We start from the raw sequence: 15,007 nt of genomic DNA, 5'->3' as shown, positions 1-15,007 counted from the left end.
AACACATTCCTTAAAAAAATGTAACATCACATATATTTTAAACTTCGGGGCACTTGAATTTAATTTAATGTGACTTTGAATGTGAAAGAATGGGGGCCCTTATGTAAACGCCATTTACAGCCCCTTTAACCTGCCCAGAGCATTCAATCAAGCCCAGTGCAGGCATATTTTTAAGCAAACAAAAATAGGAATTCACTGAGCTTGCACAGTAATTGTACGCAGCACAGTGGGGGGACGATTAAATCACTGATTACTGTCACTTTGATAAATTTAGAAAAAGTCAACACTGATTGCATGTCCTGAAATTATACTGGAATCAAAGGCTGTTTCACTACATAACCGAGAACACTATCAAAGTGTTGAGCAGCACATTTGATTATGAAAATGTTTCAACACACAGCCTTGCAAAACAAGTAAATGCTTTATTCTAGTTAATCAAGCTGCAAACCTCATAAATAGAAATGATGAGATTTCAGTTCGTTGGTGGAAAACTCCAGCAATAGCAGGTGTTAAACAGACACTGCTGTTTCATCATGTGTACTGAGAGGTGGCTCTGTTTGTGTTCTGAGCTCATGTTGGAGGACTGCATCTGTCAGTGGCGTTAAACCTGCAGCATGTTTTTGTGGCTGGTGCTGGAGGTGGTGCTGCGCCGTGACAAAGGAGCACCTGACAGCATCCATCACAGGACTCCTGCGCTATCTTATGCCCCGAGCAAACAGTGACAGTGAAGATAGCTTCTTCATTTCACTCCTATCAATATCTCATAACCTTTCGCTGCCGGTGGCTGGTAACAGACAAGCTGAAGACAAAGTGCAAATCTACCCAGCCAAATTAGAAATGATCCATCTAACACTGAAAACATGGGACAACTGAGTCAGAATGCCTCTTTAAATTTACTGGGTGACAAACTGAACGCACCACAGTAAATGGGGTGTGAAAGCACCTCAGCAGCAGAAGCTCTTGAATCTGTAAAATTCTCCCCTTGTGTGCAGTTTTGAACAGATATCTGAAAAGCTCTTAATCTCTCTACACTCCTAGATTAGAACAGCTTCATGCCGCTGCGTTATGTGAAACCAATTAGAAAAAATAACCTTATCAGAGTTTAAGAAGAAGACGGAGAATAATGTTGCCATAATAACCTGCTGCAGTGTTTATTCATTTATGATGCACCTCGTGTTTGTTAACAGAACAGAATGAAACTAATTTATTGCCCCTAACTGATTTTAATCCACTTAACTCAACTTCAGGGAGGAGGCGGCAGATGTAAAAAACAAAACCACGCTTTGATGCAGAGGGACCAGTATTTGCACCTTATTATCAGGCACCAGGAAACAACTGCACAGACACAAAAGGTCTTAACGTTATTATAAGTATCACATAGATGAATAGTTACCAGTCACTATCCTCATCTTTTTACTCTTTGATTTAACCGATCTTAACATTTTTGCTTAAATTACATTTTTAAATCCAACATAATGCTTATCTGATATCCAGTGACCACTCGACCATATCATGAACACACTAGGAATTGTTATCCACTTCTTAGCTGGTTAAAGACAGACGAACAGTTAAAGCAAAACAAGTGCAAAGGTTTTGTCTTTACATATTTATTCCACCTTTCATTACAAACAGCCCATCACAGGAAACAAACAGGGGAACCTGCAAGAAACAAAGACTGCAGGTTAGTAAAATTGAAAACAAACAATAATAAAATAGAGACGTGTAGAGATGCTGCTGTAGTACCTGATTATGCCTTCTCTGCTGCTGCCTCCTCATCTCCACCCTTGGTGTTACGTGTGTAAATCAGCTGTGCTCTGTGTTTGGACACCAGTTTGATCATGCCTGCAAGACAAAAACGGACCCAAGTTCTCCGTCAGCATTTTTTTTGTGTTTTTAATTTGCACCGTTATGTCAATTGTTGTGATACATTTGCCCTAGTCGGCCTGCACAGGGACGAACGTGATATACAGCAGGTAAAGCAGATATGTGCAACAGATCACTTCTCCCAGGTGTCCAAACACTGACAAGTAAATGTATTACAAGGCAGGGAAGGCAATCTAGCTACGATGCCAATGTAGCCATTATATCTCAAATCAGTTTGACAGCTAATTCTCAAATTAAATTAGGCATAAGGAATTAATACAGAATTTCTTCATGCGTCCCTCCTGCTGCATATGAAGCTTCACTGTATGGGACAAGAACAAATCTGCGTTCTTTAATCAGAAGCACAGTGCACAGCCTGCTGAAGGAAGGCTTTAATTCATAAAAAGAATGCTATACAGAGTCTAGATGACATTATCTCTGAAACACAATGAGTAACACCACACACACTTCAGTTAAACTACTGTAGGGAGGAAAAATAAATAAATCAAATGAATAAAGCATAATGCACCCGTTTGAAATATGTTCAGCATTTCACATCACATGAAACAGCAGACAGGCTGCAATATATCATTTGTTTCCATGTAGCATTTTGAACAGAAGTTGAAGGATGTCAAAAGAGGAGATAAGCAGTCACGCTGCATGCACATCACTGTCATTTAAAAACAAATGATGAACTCGCTGACAAACCACTCTGGCCTGGGTTCATACTGTGTAAGCATTTATAAACATTAGACACAGCCAGCGAGCAGTGCTGATGACTACGGGCATATTCATCGGCTGAGTTTAATGCTGCATCACAAAATAGCAGATGACAAGAGATGTTACAGTTTCCATTTTTTAAAGCTGGAGCAAGAGCCATCTCCCGATCAGCCCTTAATGCAAAAGATGTACCATCGTGTAACTGAGTTTTCTCTGAAGTTGGAAATCACCCTGCCAAACTCTCAATCGACTTATTCAGGGCAGTAAATAAAATCCTTTGCTGGTAACATAAGCAAACACTGCTTTTTTGGCAGGGACTAAAATCTAATGCTTGGGAATGGTGCTGACCAACTGAGCAAAGCTCACTACCATGACAGACGTGTGATTAACTTTGATGCTCTTTCTAGTGTCAAAGATCCAACACGGACCTTCAAGAGCTCTGAGCAGAGAAAGTGAAGTTCACCTTTGGCGAGCAGCTCCTGGAGGGCGTTCCTTGCCAGAGAGCCACGGATCTTCAGCCTCTCAGACACAACAGCGGGGGTGATGAGCTTGTAGTTGGGAACTTCTTTGTACAGCTTGTCGTAGGTCGCCTTGTCGAAGAGGACCAGGTTGTTGAGCTTATCCCTCACTTTTCCCTTGGACCACTTCTGCTCAGAAACAGACATGTTGTTTTAAAGACTGGGAAACCTCTAGCCTAACATTTATTCAGCAGCCACATAATATAAAATACATCCAATATGGGCAAATATGAACAAAAACATACCTTCTTCTTGGCTTTGCCTCCAGACTTGTTGACTGGGTCCTTGTCCTTCTTGGACTTCCCAGCATCCTTCTTCTTATCCTGTTTAGGAGGCTGGAAAAAGAAGACATCCGTTAAACTTTCACTCTGAAGCTACATGTTTAACATGTGCTGTAATGTACACAAGAGCAAGTTCGCATCGGTACTCCATTAATTTTTTTTTAAAAAAAAAAAAAGGGAAATGAGCTAGGGGCTAATGCCGAAATCGGATGGTCGGCATGAGGAGGCCCTGTCCTCAAAACGTTTCTAATCTCGCAGTCTTCATTAATTTTTAACATTTGCACCCCTACAATACTTTAGTATTTGGTGTTTGTGTCATCTGTACACATGCTAGTATATTTAGCGGTCACATGAGGGACAACTTTATTAAAGTCCTTTCTGTGAGCACAGTGTAGTTGGAAGCATGGTGCGTTTAGCAAACTGCTACTATGCTAGCCATAAGCTAAATGCGTGAAATCTTAAGTATGGCTGCTTCATCCACACACTCTCGTCCCGGTGCGGGGAAGCGCAGTGCTATCAAAAAATGTCCCGAGGTACTACGACTCCTGAATGACTAACGATAAGCCGAAAAAAGTCTAATTTCTTTCAACAAACGTGTAATAACTGTCCTCACCATGTTTCCTCGTCAAGATGTCGGAGCGAAAGGAAGTTCGCCCGTGCAAGAGCCCCTTAGACAACCTGTTTTTGCGGAAGTGAGATTGGGGCATTATGGGAACTTGAGTTTTCTCATGTTTCGTCGCTTTTATTGACTTTATTTGACTTATGAGATTGGCAAACATTCTGACAGTCATTACAGCAGCAGGTTTGAGACCAAAAACTCATACAAGTAAAATCTAATTTATTCATTTGATTTTTAGCCACCCGTCGAGGTCATGTGACAGTCGCTGTCAGCTGGGCAGGACGTTGCAAAGATGGTGATATACAGTGTGTATGTGGTGAACAAGGCTGGAGGGTTAATTTATCAATATGATAACTATGTCCCGCGAGCAGAGGTGGAGAAAACATTCAGCTACCCTTTGGACTTGGTGCTGAAGCACCACGACGAGAAGGTGGTCGTATCGTTTGGACAGCGGGACGGAATCAGAGGTAATCTCACGGGCACATCGTTAGCTTATTTATTAGCTAGCTATATGGGCAATCTCTAACGAAACCTGTCTTATGCCCAAGCTAAAATACTCGCATGCAGTCTTTGTCGGTTTATTATCTATAGTATGCGCATTTGTATAGTTTTTTACAGTCCAAGTTAACTGAAATGTTCACTGTTCTTCATTTAAAAATACTGCGGTGTCACTAGCTTGACTGTATGACTGGACTGAAACCTCTTGTCATTCGTCAGTGGGCCATGCAGTGCTGTCCATCAATGGAGTTGATGTGATCGGGAAGAACACATCAGATGGGAAGGACATCCTTGAATACCTGAAAGATCCTTCAAACTATCCCGTGTCTATTCGCTTTGGACGAGCGCGCCTGAGCTCCAATGAGAAGCTGATGCTGGCGTCCATGTTCCACTCGTAAGTAATTTCGTGTGTGTGGATTAAACCCGAGCTGCACAGTGGACAGCGGGGCCAGGTGTTTACTAGTGTTATTTATGTTTTGTTTTTTTTTTTTTTTTTTCTGAATGGGAGCCAAAGGAAGTGAAAACTTACCTGAGTGATCAATACATTTTTATAGTATGTACTGTTGTTTGATTTTTTTTCTACTCTACACAGGATCGAAAGTATACATACACTTATTAATATTTTATTATTAATATTTTCATAAGGACCCCTGGACAAAGTGCAACTTGCAAACATTCATTTAACTAAATATTTGTTTAGGCCTTTGAGCCTTTTAGTAACCCTGCGTGGATCAGACAAAATCCTAAATAAAATCAAACTTGTACACTTAATTCTTCAATTCAAAGAACTCATTAAAATCCAGAAATTACCACGACATTCACGCCCAGTAGCTAAACTTCAGACCAAAACTGTATGTACCCTCACTTTATGAATGAAGCTAAATAAACACACCTATTTTTGTGATCCCTCCCTCAGGTTGTTTGCAATAGGTTCACAGCTATCCCCTGAAGCTGGCAGTTCAGGGATCGAAATGTTAGAAACTGACGTCTTCAAACTTCACTGCTTCCAGACTCTCACAGGTCAGTGGTGCAATTAAGTGTCATTTTAGGTTTAAAAACACCAAAAAAGTAATTTCTTAGTTGGCTGTAGATTTAAAAACCAAAGCACTTCCATATGTAACGATTTCATTTAATTTTAGCTGTGAACAGCATGCAGCTCCAGTAATAAATCTTCCTGGTGTATAAATTCCTTCCTTCCCAGCTTGTTGATAGTCACTATTATAAAATGAAATCTTTCTCATTTTGTTCTCTCAGGGATAAAGTTTATCGTACTGGCGGACCCGCGACAGTCTGGAATCGATGCGTTGTTGAGGAAGATTTACGAGGTGTATTCAGATTTCGCCCTCAAGAACCCGTTCTATTCTCTGGAAATGCCAATCAGGTATTAAAGAGAATTAGGATTGCATTATCTTGAAATAATTTATTACTGTACCCACTGTTTAACACCCACACATTTACTCTTGCTTTTCAGGTGTGAGCTCTTTGATCAGAATCTGAAGAGTGCATTGGAGGTAGCAGAGAAAGCCGGCAACTTTGGAGCTGGATCTTAAATCAGAGCATTCACAGACTGAAAAGAAATAAGTGGACTCCTTTTTCTTGTCTTGGACCGTTTGTTTGTTTGTTTTTTCCTCCCCACATTTGCTCATTAACACTTTGTAAATACATTGTTTTGTAAATAATTCAGAGATTAAAATCCATACTGTATTTAAATGTTCTGAATCCATTTTACTGAATCAGTGAGTGAAGACTTTGGAGCATGAAGTGTAAAATTGGAAAAATAACCCTAGAACACTAATGTGCAGTTTCTGTAACAGTATCGCTAACGGTGGGTATATTTTACTCAATATACTTCCCATCAAAGTACATTAAAGTGCAATACATGGCAAATTGAAGTACTCTTTTATTATCCTGTACAATGTCTGATAAAATAAGGTATAATGGGGTACTCTGATCATGTTGCTTTTTTAAAAAAATAAAAAACAAATTCACAGGACTGGAATTTGCGAAAAGTCACCTGATATTAGTGTTATAGGGTTAACTAAGAAAAAGTATCATTGACCTAAGATTGCTCATTTCAGTGTGTTGTAGCCTCCTATTTTGCACTCTTACTATTGCAGTCCTGCAGAGGCATTATCAGAAAAAAAACATTCTCTAGCAATTTGCAGTAATTTCTTCAAGTTCACGCACTATTTATACAACATGTTGAGAAGCGCCTTTGCACATTTCTATGAACTTTATTTCACATATGACTAATTAAAAACAAAGACGTAAAAATGACTGGCTCGCACAGAATGATCTCAGTCCGCCTTCTTGGGCACGTGTCCCATCTTTGTTCGAATGTTGCGCAGGAGGAAGAATCCGATAGTAGTGACAAGGCAGGTGACCTCTGCTACCCAGAAGGCCTTTTCCCAGCCATGGTGCTTAGCAATGGTGCTGAATGGGAGTCCAGAAAGGAAGCCACCAACTACAATGGGAATTCACACGGATTATTTCAATGGAAGGAGCGCAACACACACAAAACCCAACTTTAGAATTTAACTTTCAATTAATGAAAACCTACTGTTTGCCATCAGGGCAACGATAGCATGTGATGTCCCGCAGTAGTTGGATGGAGCGCTCTCATTGGCTATAACTCCAAACAAAGCTATTGGTCCATATGAGGAGAAACCGAAGGCAGCGCCCAAGCCGAGTATCCACGCCTTGATGTACAGAGAAGAGATTAAAAAAAAAAAAATGGGCTACTGAAGTCTGGCATTTGCTGTGCAGTGTGAACAGGTCACAGGAATTAATGTGTCTGTGTTACCTTTGAGCTGTCAGGAGTAACGGTGAGTCTGAACAGGTACATGGACACAAACATTCCTGCCATCATGCAGATCAGGATGAAGTGGCGGGGATTACCATAGAGCCTCATCCCTTGCTGCACACAAATTAAATACTATGAGATGTTCCATTTCCTGGCTATAAGCTGAATAAAACAACACTGATTGCCCACTTACGGGTGTGTTTCTATTGCTATTTATCCCTTTAACTTATGAAATGATGAAGAAAGTGCAGACAGGGAGAAAGCAATCTTAAACAGAAGACGATTTCCAAAAAATAACATTGAAATATTCAAAGGTTAAAACCCTTTCTAGTCCAGTTCTCTCTATATTAAACAGGCTGTTATTGACCACAATCTTGGATCAAATAATGACTCATATTTAAAAAAACAAACTCACTCTGGCCACAGCTTTGTCAGAGAGGTAACCTGCAGCTAGACTGCCCACCAGCCCGCCAGCCTCCAGGGCGCTCATGTATGAGCTACCTAAGAAAAGGAACACAGTGAGTTTAACTCTTTATTTCAAAGTAGACTCCAGAGGCGACTGCTCTTCCCCTCGTCCGTACCCATGAGTGTAGACTGGCCCTTGTCCTGAATGAGAAACAGCTGGCCCCAGTCTGTGCAGGCGGTCTTCACCCCAAACACCACCAGGTAGGAAATGGACAGCAGCCACAGGTAGGGGGACAGGAGAAACTCAGACAGGGTGCTTTCATGGCTTGAGGATCCTGAAGAGGAAGCAGACAGAAGACCCTTTTTTGGATACCACGAGCACAGATGTGAGTGATGTGGTGATGGGAGCACTCCTCGGTTTTAAAAAGAAACATGCATCACATCCTGTGTTCACACTTTGCATGAGCTGCTTTCACGTGAGGGACACACTGAGTGCAGAGTCCACCGAGTTACTGATCTTTAGTCACAGCGCTCAAGGCCCATGCTGTTAGACAACACACACACGTGCATGTGTGTGTGTTCAAATTTGTGTTATCAGAGCATTGTCTATGTGTTAACAATATTCTGAGAAAAGCAGCGGTTCAAACCAGTTGAACCGCACCAGTTTCTGATTGTGCCTGACTAAGAGTCAGACTCACCACCTTTGCTCTTTTTGGTCGACACCTCTATGTTGGGCAGCCCCACATCCTTGGGCTCGTTCTTGATTACCAGCAGGCAAACAAATGAGGCAACGATGCAAATCATTCCAGAGGCGGACAGTATCGCCCTCCAGCTGTAACTCTGCGACAGCACAGTGGCAACGATGGGGCCCAAGCTGCCGGCCAGATTCATGCTGCAGGACAGAACCGCCCACCACGTCCCGAACTGAGAGGGCTCGAACCACTGATGGAGGAAAAGAGGGAAAAACATTAAGTCCAGACAGCCCTGGCAGGAAGTTCCTTGATACCCACATAGGATTTTTAAGACCGATCCCCACACTTGGTAGTTTAAAAGTCAGATATTCTTTCTTTCTTTCAGACACACAAACAGTTACAGATTTCTGAGTCCTGTTTAAGACACTATGAAAATGCAGTTTAAAAATAAACTTGTTTTATTGTCTTGGATTAGCTGTTTACGCTCCAACTCTGCCTGAGCCTGCTGATAAAATATTTGGGATCTAACATCAGTTTCCAGTTCATTCAAGATCTTATAGAGAATACAAACAGTTTTAGGTCCATTTCATTATTTCATCCTGTTTACTTGCTTTACTTTATTAGCTCATTCTGTATTTTCCTACTGCAGTGTCGGTTTGTTCTTTGTAACACTCAGAAGAAACTTAAATTTTAAACTCAATTTGAATTAGAGGGTACCGGGTCATATACCTTGCGCAGCACCCTGCCACAGGGAGGCCAGCCCAGGCCTTGGCCCAGACCGTTGAGAAACCAGAGGGCAGAGAAGACAGCGACAGTGGAGGACCAAGAGAAGATCACGTTGATGCCTCCCACCATGAACAGGCCAATGGAGAAGAGCCAGCGGGCGCTGATTTGGTCTGACAGGACACCGCTGATGAACTTACTAATAGCGTAGGCCAATGATTGACTGCTGGTGATCATACCTGAGAAAAGAGGAGCGCTCATGCACTTGCTGCAAAATTGTTGTAAAGGCACATCAGTGTTATCACATTTATAGAAGGTACACAGGGTTCAAGTTTACAGTACTGACATACCCAGATCGTCCTTATCCAGCTTGATCTCTTGCATTACAGAAGGCATCACGAAGGAGAACGTCTTTCTGTTGAAGTAGTACAATGTGTAGCCCACAAACATGGCCAGAAATATTGTACTTCTGTAGTATCCATAACCGGAGGCAGCCATGGTTGCAGCTCAGTCCTAAAACACTTGCAAAGCAGCTTCCAGAGGAGCTCCTGCCTTTTGCAACCTGTAGCAGTGAACTTTGCTTCAGGATCCACTGTACACAGGCAGCTGCTTACAAGCAAAGAAGTGTTTGCAATCAGCACCGGAGGTTAATGGTCAACTTCTACACCCTGAAGCTGATTGAATCATGGCGGCTACCCTGCGCTGCAGGCTGGCTTCACGAGGGCCGGAGGAGGTGACCATCAGTTTGTGACACTATCCACTGAGAGTGATCTTCTGTCCTTCAGGCAGAAGTCCTTCTGTTTTATCAAGTGTTATTTTCTTGTTGCTGTTTATCTATCTGATAATGCCATGACAGGAGTCCTCGGACTGACGCGTTTAATGATTTACTGAGGAGTCCAATAGCTGCTGTACACCAGGGGGAGGCTCCTATCCAAATGGAGGGGTGTGTGAGTGTGATCCTCATCAGCAAAAAGACCTGAGACACATTCATAAATTCAGGAGGGAGACCACGGTATTTGTGGCAGTGCATAAATCTTTTGTTGCACACGAGAGTTGTGAGTAATACAGTTCCATTGTGCACAACACGTCAGACCAAAATCTTATATACTAAGATTTTGGTCTGACGTGTAAGTGTAATCTACAAAACCAAAGTCTTTAGTGTAAATATACCTGCAGAAACCTCGGTGTGTCCACTTCCGCTTTTCCGTGTATGCGTAAAATCTCGCAGATTAACTTTCCCTGAGTTTGGAGTGAGTTCTCTCTGAAGTTCTGCTCGTTTCGGGGCTGAAGGATTTTTTGTGCAAAATTTCCGCATCATGTGGGCCAACTAGCACCGCCCAGCCACGAAAGCCGCCGGTAGTGGTACGGAACAACACTGTGTCCGGACAATGCTCTATATAACTGTGGCAATGACTGTATGAAATTAAATAACACATAACGACATAAATTGTAATTTAAATCTAAGCAACTACGAGTATTTCCGCGGAATGAGCTAGCTTGTTAGCGCTGTTTTTAGTGTTAGCATTTTCCCCCTGTATTCAAGTAAACACAAATATTTCTACAGTGTAGCATTTTACCAGCTAGCTGTGTGACTAAACCACTGTTTAATAAGCCAATAACATTGAGTAAGTTTTGTTACTTTGCAGCCATGTTGGTAACGCCGTTGGGCACTTATCTTGGGCAGATATTTTGAAACATTAGCAAAATTTACAGCATATTACAGCATACATATTTAGAAGCGCCGGTTAAATCTTAAAAACCTATTTGATGCTTTGGCGGCTTTGGCTGAAAATAAGGTTTTAAAAAGCGTCTTTTCCCGGGAAGTGTTTTTTTTTTTAATATATATCCTAGCTCCCTCTTTGTACTAGAGCTGGGCAAATCGATTTTTGTTGTGGAAAGTAGAAATCTAAGTGATTTAGCGTTCATTAAAATGTTGTCAGAAGTTTCAGATTGATGACGACTCATCTCAGATATCATGGCGATCTGCTCTCCCCTGCATAAGCTGCCTTTATAGCTTAGTCAGTATCGGTATCAGCACTACTGGTCCCGTATTTACATGGTATCGGTTCGATACCAAATTTTGCACAGCACTACTTTGCGGTCACGTGAGGTCTGCCCTTCCTCCTGTTCCCATGGCAACGGGTAACCAAACATTTCAAAGTCGGTGTTCCGTGAGCTGGAGCCAATATAAGTAGTACGCTAATTTCTTTTAAAAACCACATTAATTATTTGAGCTAGCTGGAAGTTATCCAAGAGCAAAGTATAATATTTAGAGTTTAGTATTTTTTTTTAACAAATATAGTCTGTTTCACTGACCCACAGTAACCGAGAACTATGGTAAGTGTTAGGTTAAAAATAAAAAAGCTATTCTATGCTAAATCCCAGTGTTTAAATGCATGACCGTTATCTGCTGATAACACCTGAGCGTTGTAATTACTGCCCCGCAGAGACTTGCCTCGAGCTCCACGTCATCCAGGGGCAAAATGTACCTCGGCCGGTACCGCACACTGGCTCCCGGCTCTCGGGTGGATGAAGATCTGTTTGAGAACCAGAAATCGGTGAGTGTGGGTCCTTGCACACTCAGTGGGAAATGGAGGGAAACACTCAACTCTTATTATTCACAATGATATCCCCAGATATCATCAGAAACTGCATGTAGCTGCAGTGAGAACAGAGGTCGTGGATGAGTTTGGGAGCTGATTACAGCTAAATCTCTGTGTGGATGTCATTGCAGTTTGACAAACGGGTAAAATCAGCAGGTGTAGCAAAGGATTGTTCATGGAAGAACCAGGAAGGAGAGACTCTTCAAATCATCACCAAAGACCTCATCCGAAATCTGCGGTAGGCCAGCATGAAACGAGCTCATTTGAATAAAACATGAAGAGAGTCTGTAAAGTGTGTGTGCTGCTCTGTGATAAACCTCTGCCTTATTTCGTGTGATTCAGGCTAATCAGATTGCTATTGCTGATGTTAATACAGTATACCAAGTTTTTGAAACATTATACCACATGTCATCATGCCAGGATCCCCCAGAGAGATCCTTCAAGAGAGTCCGTCTTACTTCCACCAGCTGAGTTTAAGAGGCTCAACTCAACATCTTGGCTGCTCCTCAAGGAGGACAGAGAGGCCCTGAGGCAGGCTTACCAGAGAAAGAAAGAAGAGGAACTTGTAGGAAAGCTGACTGCAATTTTATAACAACAACAAAAAAGTCCACTGATTTAATTAGTATTTTTATGTACTTTTTATTCAGAAAGCTGCAGAGGAAAGGAAGCATAGGATCCATGAGGCGGACCTGTCCCGTAAGCAGAACCAGCCACTGACTGAGCTGGAGATTGAAGCCCGGGAACGTGCACAGCGCCTGGTGGAGCGGAGTAATGCTTTAAGGATGGAACAGGAAGATGAGATCAAACAGCTCAACCAGGTAGGAAGAAAGTGCAGATGTGTGGATGACCAACCTTTAAAAAAATATAAACATACCAGTACACAATAATAAACCTGTGTTTGTGTGGTCGTCTCAGCTGATTTTAGGTGCTCAGTGCCAAGCAAACCGTGACTACCAGATCCAGGAGAAGAAGCAGATCCGGATGGAGTTGACAGAGGAGGAAAGGCGTCTGGACAACATGATGGAGGTGGAGCGCCGCAAGGCTCTGGAGACTCTGGACAAGATTGAAGAGCTACGCAGGCAGCGGAGAGTCAAGTAAATGGAGCCCTATCAGAAACACAATCACCCTCTATTCGCGGATTGATTTTTTTGCAATTAACGTCATTCTTCATCTTCTTCTGTTTGGGAGATCGCAGAAATCCTAATAATGAGCAGTGGAGGTCAACTAGGAGCACTGTCAACACGTGTGTGTGTGCTTTATATTTCAGGGGAAGGCAGGAAATTTACGATCAGATCCAGAAACGCCTGGAGAACCGAGAATTGGAGGAAGGCAAGAAAGAGAAAGAGAGTCAGCAGACACGAGAGGACCAGGAGAGAATGAACCTGGAGGATCTCGAGGTGCACGCGGACACATCCACACATGCAGTTAATGTACACCGCGCTCAGTTTCTGCTCTGACCCATGTCTTCCTCCAGGTGCTGGAGAAGAAGAGGATGGAGCAACAGCTTCTGCAGGAGGAGATCAAGCGCATCAACGCAGAGACCATGCGGGCAAAGGAGCGGAGGATAGAGGAGGAGAAGCTGGCTGACATGAGAGTGAAGGAGTTTCTCCTAAAAAAGCAGGTCACAGCCCACTGTTCTTTGTGGACGAGCAAGCTACATCATGTGACACACACATTTGATTCTGACGTTGTTTTTAACGTTAGCAATTCATTAAACCTGCAGGAGCAGCAGGCAGAATACGAAGCAGAGCAAAGACGAATCAAGAAGGAGAAAGAATTGGAGACTGCTCGTTTGAGGGCTCAGCAAGAAAAAGAAAAAGACTACAAGGCTGAGCAGGTCAGGATCTAACAGATGTGCAATATATGAAGATTTGAAACCTGGCAGAAGATTTACAGATGTTCTTAGCTACTTGTGCTTGTGTATATGTTTGTCTGGAAGGATGAGCTCCGTGCTCGCAGGAACCAGGACGCTGCAGAGAGAGAGTGGAGGAGAAAAGAGAGGGAGCGGGCTGCAAAGAAAGCGCAGCTGGAGGCGACGCTGAGATCGGCTCACATGGAGCAGGTTCACTACAAAGAGCGCAATCTGTCAGTGGAGGCGAGTCGGGAGAAGGCAGAGTTTGAGAGGCTGCTAAAGTAAGAAAGTCCGTTCGAAACAGATTTTCAAATAATCTTAATACGCTCCGTTAAAAGTGCTCTCTCCACGCAGAGTGCAGCAGGAAGAGATGGTCAAAGAGCAGGTGCAAAACGACAGGCAGCATCACAAAGTGCAGCAGCACGCGCAGGACATCCGCCAGCAGATGAAGGAACGCGAGATCTTAGCCACAGCTAAGCGCAAAGAGACCTTCAAGGAGGCCGAACGGTTGATGGAGGAAACCCGGCAGAGACGTCTGCGCCTCGATGAGCTCAAACAGAAGAAGCTCCAGGAGCTTAAGTAAGAGTGTGTGTGTGTGTGTGGGGGGGGGGGGGTTCACATAATGCAAAGTGTTTCCTCTTCATTCACCTCGCTGTGTGTTTGTAAACCACTCTGCATTTCTCCTATAGTGGCTCTTTCTCAAATAGTGTGTCTTCTCTTTCCCCTCACCCCCAGCGGGTTGCAGCAGACAGTTGCCCCTCCCTGAGTCTGGTTCTGCTGGAGGTTTCTTCCTGTTAAAATAAGAGTTTTTCCTCCCAAGTGCTTGATCATAGGGAGCTGTGTGATTGTAGGGTCTTTACCTAATAATGTAGAGCACCTTGAGGCTGTTGTTATGAATTACTGCCATACTGCCATACATTGAATTGTGCTTGTTAATCCACTACAGGGCTACAGGACTCTGTGAAAAGTACTGCAATCAGGTGGAAAGAAAGGTCCAGACCATGACGGGCTGATCACCTGACCACTGGATTCAAACGACAACACGTGAGAAGTTCTCATCTGGTCCCGCCATTGTATTTACAGTCTAATTTAACGTGTTTCAATGTGGGTTAAAATGTAAAGGAATGTAGCAATAAAGACTAATAGTTTACTAGTATGGAAAACACTGGCATTCATGTATTTGAGCTGTTAACTCTATAAATAGATTCAGCAACCATTAGAATAGCTTCTGGGTTTTTCCAAGTCTTCAAATCTCCTAACTTCTGAGGCACACCCAGTTATTCGTCACTATAAGCAGGCCCCAAATATGACAGAACCCTCTCACTTCAGAAAAGAGCCTCAAGGGTTTTCTCTGTAGTTACTGCCTATTTAAACTGATGTAGTCTGTTTTATGTGTATTGAAAAAATAATCAACTTTTTTGCCATCACAC

General features: G+C 42.8%; 4 protein-coding genes across 5 annotated transcripts; 2 read left to right on the top strand and 2 right to left on the bottom strand.

The window, feature by feature from the left end:
- Positions 1 to 1,591: 1,591 nt before the first annotated feature.
- rps25 (ribosomal protein S25) lies at positions 1,592 to 4,105 on the bottom strand. Its single transcript, XM_040009439.1, has 5 exons — positions 3,996 to 4,105; positions 3,347 to 3,436; positions 3,047 to 3,230; positions 1,744 to 1,842; positions 1,592 to 1,659 (listed from the first exon to the last, which is right to left on the bottom strand). The coding sequence occupies exons 1-4, from the start codon at positions 3,996 to 3,998 to the stop codon at positions 1,748 to 1,750; spliced, it is 372 nt and encodes a 123-aa protein (XP_039865373.1). The 5' UTR covers positions 3,999 to 4,105; the 3' UTR covers positions 1,592 to 1,659; positions 1,744 to 1,747.
- Positions 4,106 to 4,187: 82 nt separating this feature from the next.
- Positions 4,188 to 6,386, top strand: trappc4 (trafficking protein particle complex subunit 4). The gene is made up of 5 exons (XM_040009438.1): positions 4,188 to 4,468; positions 4,719 to 4,893; positions 5,416 to 5,519; positions 5,754 to 5,880; positions 5,971 to 6,386. The coding sequence occupies exons 1-5, from the start codon at positions 4,294 to 4,296 to the stop codon at positions 6,047 to 6,049; spliced, it is 660 nt and encodes a 219-aa protein (XP_039865372.1). The 5' UTR covers positions 4,188 to 4,293; the 3' UTR covers positions 6,050 to 6,386.
- A 327-nt stretch (positions 6,387 to 6,713) lies between these two features.
- On the bottom strand, positions 6,714 to 10,431 carry slc37a4a (solute carrier family 37 member 4a). Its single transcript, XM_040009428.1, has 9 exons — positions 10,293 to 10,431; positions 9,473 to 10,098; positions 9,129 to 9,361; positions 8,406 to 8,649; positions 7,884 to 8,042; positions 7,718 to 7,803; positions 7,303 to 7,416; positions 7,060 to 7,198; positions 6,714 to 6,963 (listed from the first exon to the last, which is right to left on the bottom strand). Exons 2-9 carry the CDS (start codon positions 9,618 to 9,620, stop codon positions 6,797 to 6,799), a joined length of 1,290 nt encoding a protein of 429 aa, XP_039865362.1. The 5' UTR covers positions 9,621 to 10,098; positions 10,293 to 10,431; the 3' UTR covers positions 6,714 to 6,796.
- On the top strand, positions 10,383 to 14,946 carry cfap45 (cilia and flagella associated protein 45). Of its 2 annotated transcripts, none has more exons than XM_040009427.1 (12): positions 10,383 to 10,484; positions 11,570 to 11,680; positions 11,857 to 11,963; positions 12,146 to 12,290; positions 12,373 to 12,543; positions 12,641 to 12,819; positions 12,993 to 13,122; positions 13,200 to 13,346; positions 13,449 to 13,562; positions 13,665 to 13,858; positions 13,932 to 14,156; positions 14,524 to 14,946. In XM_040009427.1, the coding sequence occupies exons 2-12, from the start codon at positions 11,606 to 11,608 to the stop codon at positions 14,588 to 14,590; spliced, it is 1,554 nt and encodes a 517-aa protein (XP_039865361.1). In that variant the 5' UTR covers positions 10,383 to 10,484; positions 11,570 to 11,605; the 3' UTR covers positions 14,591 to 14,946. The 2 variants fall into 2 exon arrangements, with proteins under 2 accessions (XP_039865361.1, XP_039865360.1); XM_040009426.1 differs by lacking the exon at positions 10,383 to 10,484 and adding an exon at positions 11,309 to 11,459 and having other exon boundaries at positions 14,524 to 14,944.
- The last annotated feature ends 61 nt before the right edge of the window (positions 14,947 to 15,007 follow it).

This window comes from Simochromis diagramma, unplaced genomic scaffold (assembly GCF_900408965.1).
Source record: "Simochromis diagramma unplaced genomic scaffold, fSimDia1.1 OVJJ01000344.1, whole genome shotgun sequence".
Classification (NCBI taxonomy): Eukaryota; Metazoa; Chordata; class Actinopteri; order Cichliformes; family Cichlidae; genus Simochromis; species Simochromis diagramma.
This window is presented reverse-complemented; position numbering and strand designations above follow the sequence as displayed.

Excerpts from the sequence above, each read along its gene's own strand:
- trappc4 (XM_040009438.1), top strand. The coding sequence starts at position 4,294 with ATGGTGATATACAGTGTGTATGTGGTGAACAAGGCTGGAGGGTTAATT. Across the intron at positions 4,469-4,718 it reads ACAGCGGGACGGAATCAGAG|TGGGCCATGCAGTGCTGTCC; the intron begins GTAATCTCACGG and ends GTCATTCGTCAG. Across the intron at positions 5,881-5,970 it reads TCTCTGGAAATGCCAATCAG|GTGTGAGCTCTTTGATCAGA; the intron begins GTATTAAAGAGA and ends CTTGCTTTTCAG.
- cfap45 (XM_040009426.1), top strand. Across the intron at positions 11,681-11,856 it reads TGTTTGAGAACCAGAAATCG|TTTGACAAACGGGTAAAATC; the intron begins GTGAGTGTGGGT and ends ATGTCATTGCAG. Across the intron at positions 14,157-14,523 it reads AAGAAGCTCCAGGAGCTTAA|GGCTACAGGACTCTGTGAAA; the intron begins GTAAGAGTGTGT and ends AATCCACTACAG.
- slc37a4a (XM_040009428.1), bottom strand. The coding sequence starts at position 9,620 with ATGGCTGCCTCCGGTTATGGATACTACAGAAGTACAATATTTCTGGCC. Across the intron at positions 8,650-9,128 it reads GTGGCAGGGTGCTGCGCAAG|TGGTTCGAGCCCTCTCAGTT; the intron begins GTATATGACCCG and ends TTCCTCCATCAG. Across the intron at positions 6,964-7,059 it reads CGTTGCCCTGATGGCAAACA|TTGGTGGCTTCCTTTCTGGA; the intron begins GTAGGTTTTCAT and ends TTCCCATTGTAG.
- rps25 (XM_040009439.1), bottom strand. Across the intron at positions 3,231-3,346 it reads GAGGCAAAGCCAAGAAGAAG|AAGTGGTCCAAGGGAAAAGT; the intron begins GTATGTTTTTGT and ends GTTTCTGAGCAG. Across the intron at positions 1,843-3,046 it reads CCAGGAGCTGCTCGCCAAAG|GCATGATCAAACTGGTGTCC; the intron begins GTGAACTTCACT and ends TTTGTCTTGCAG.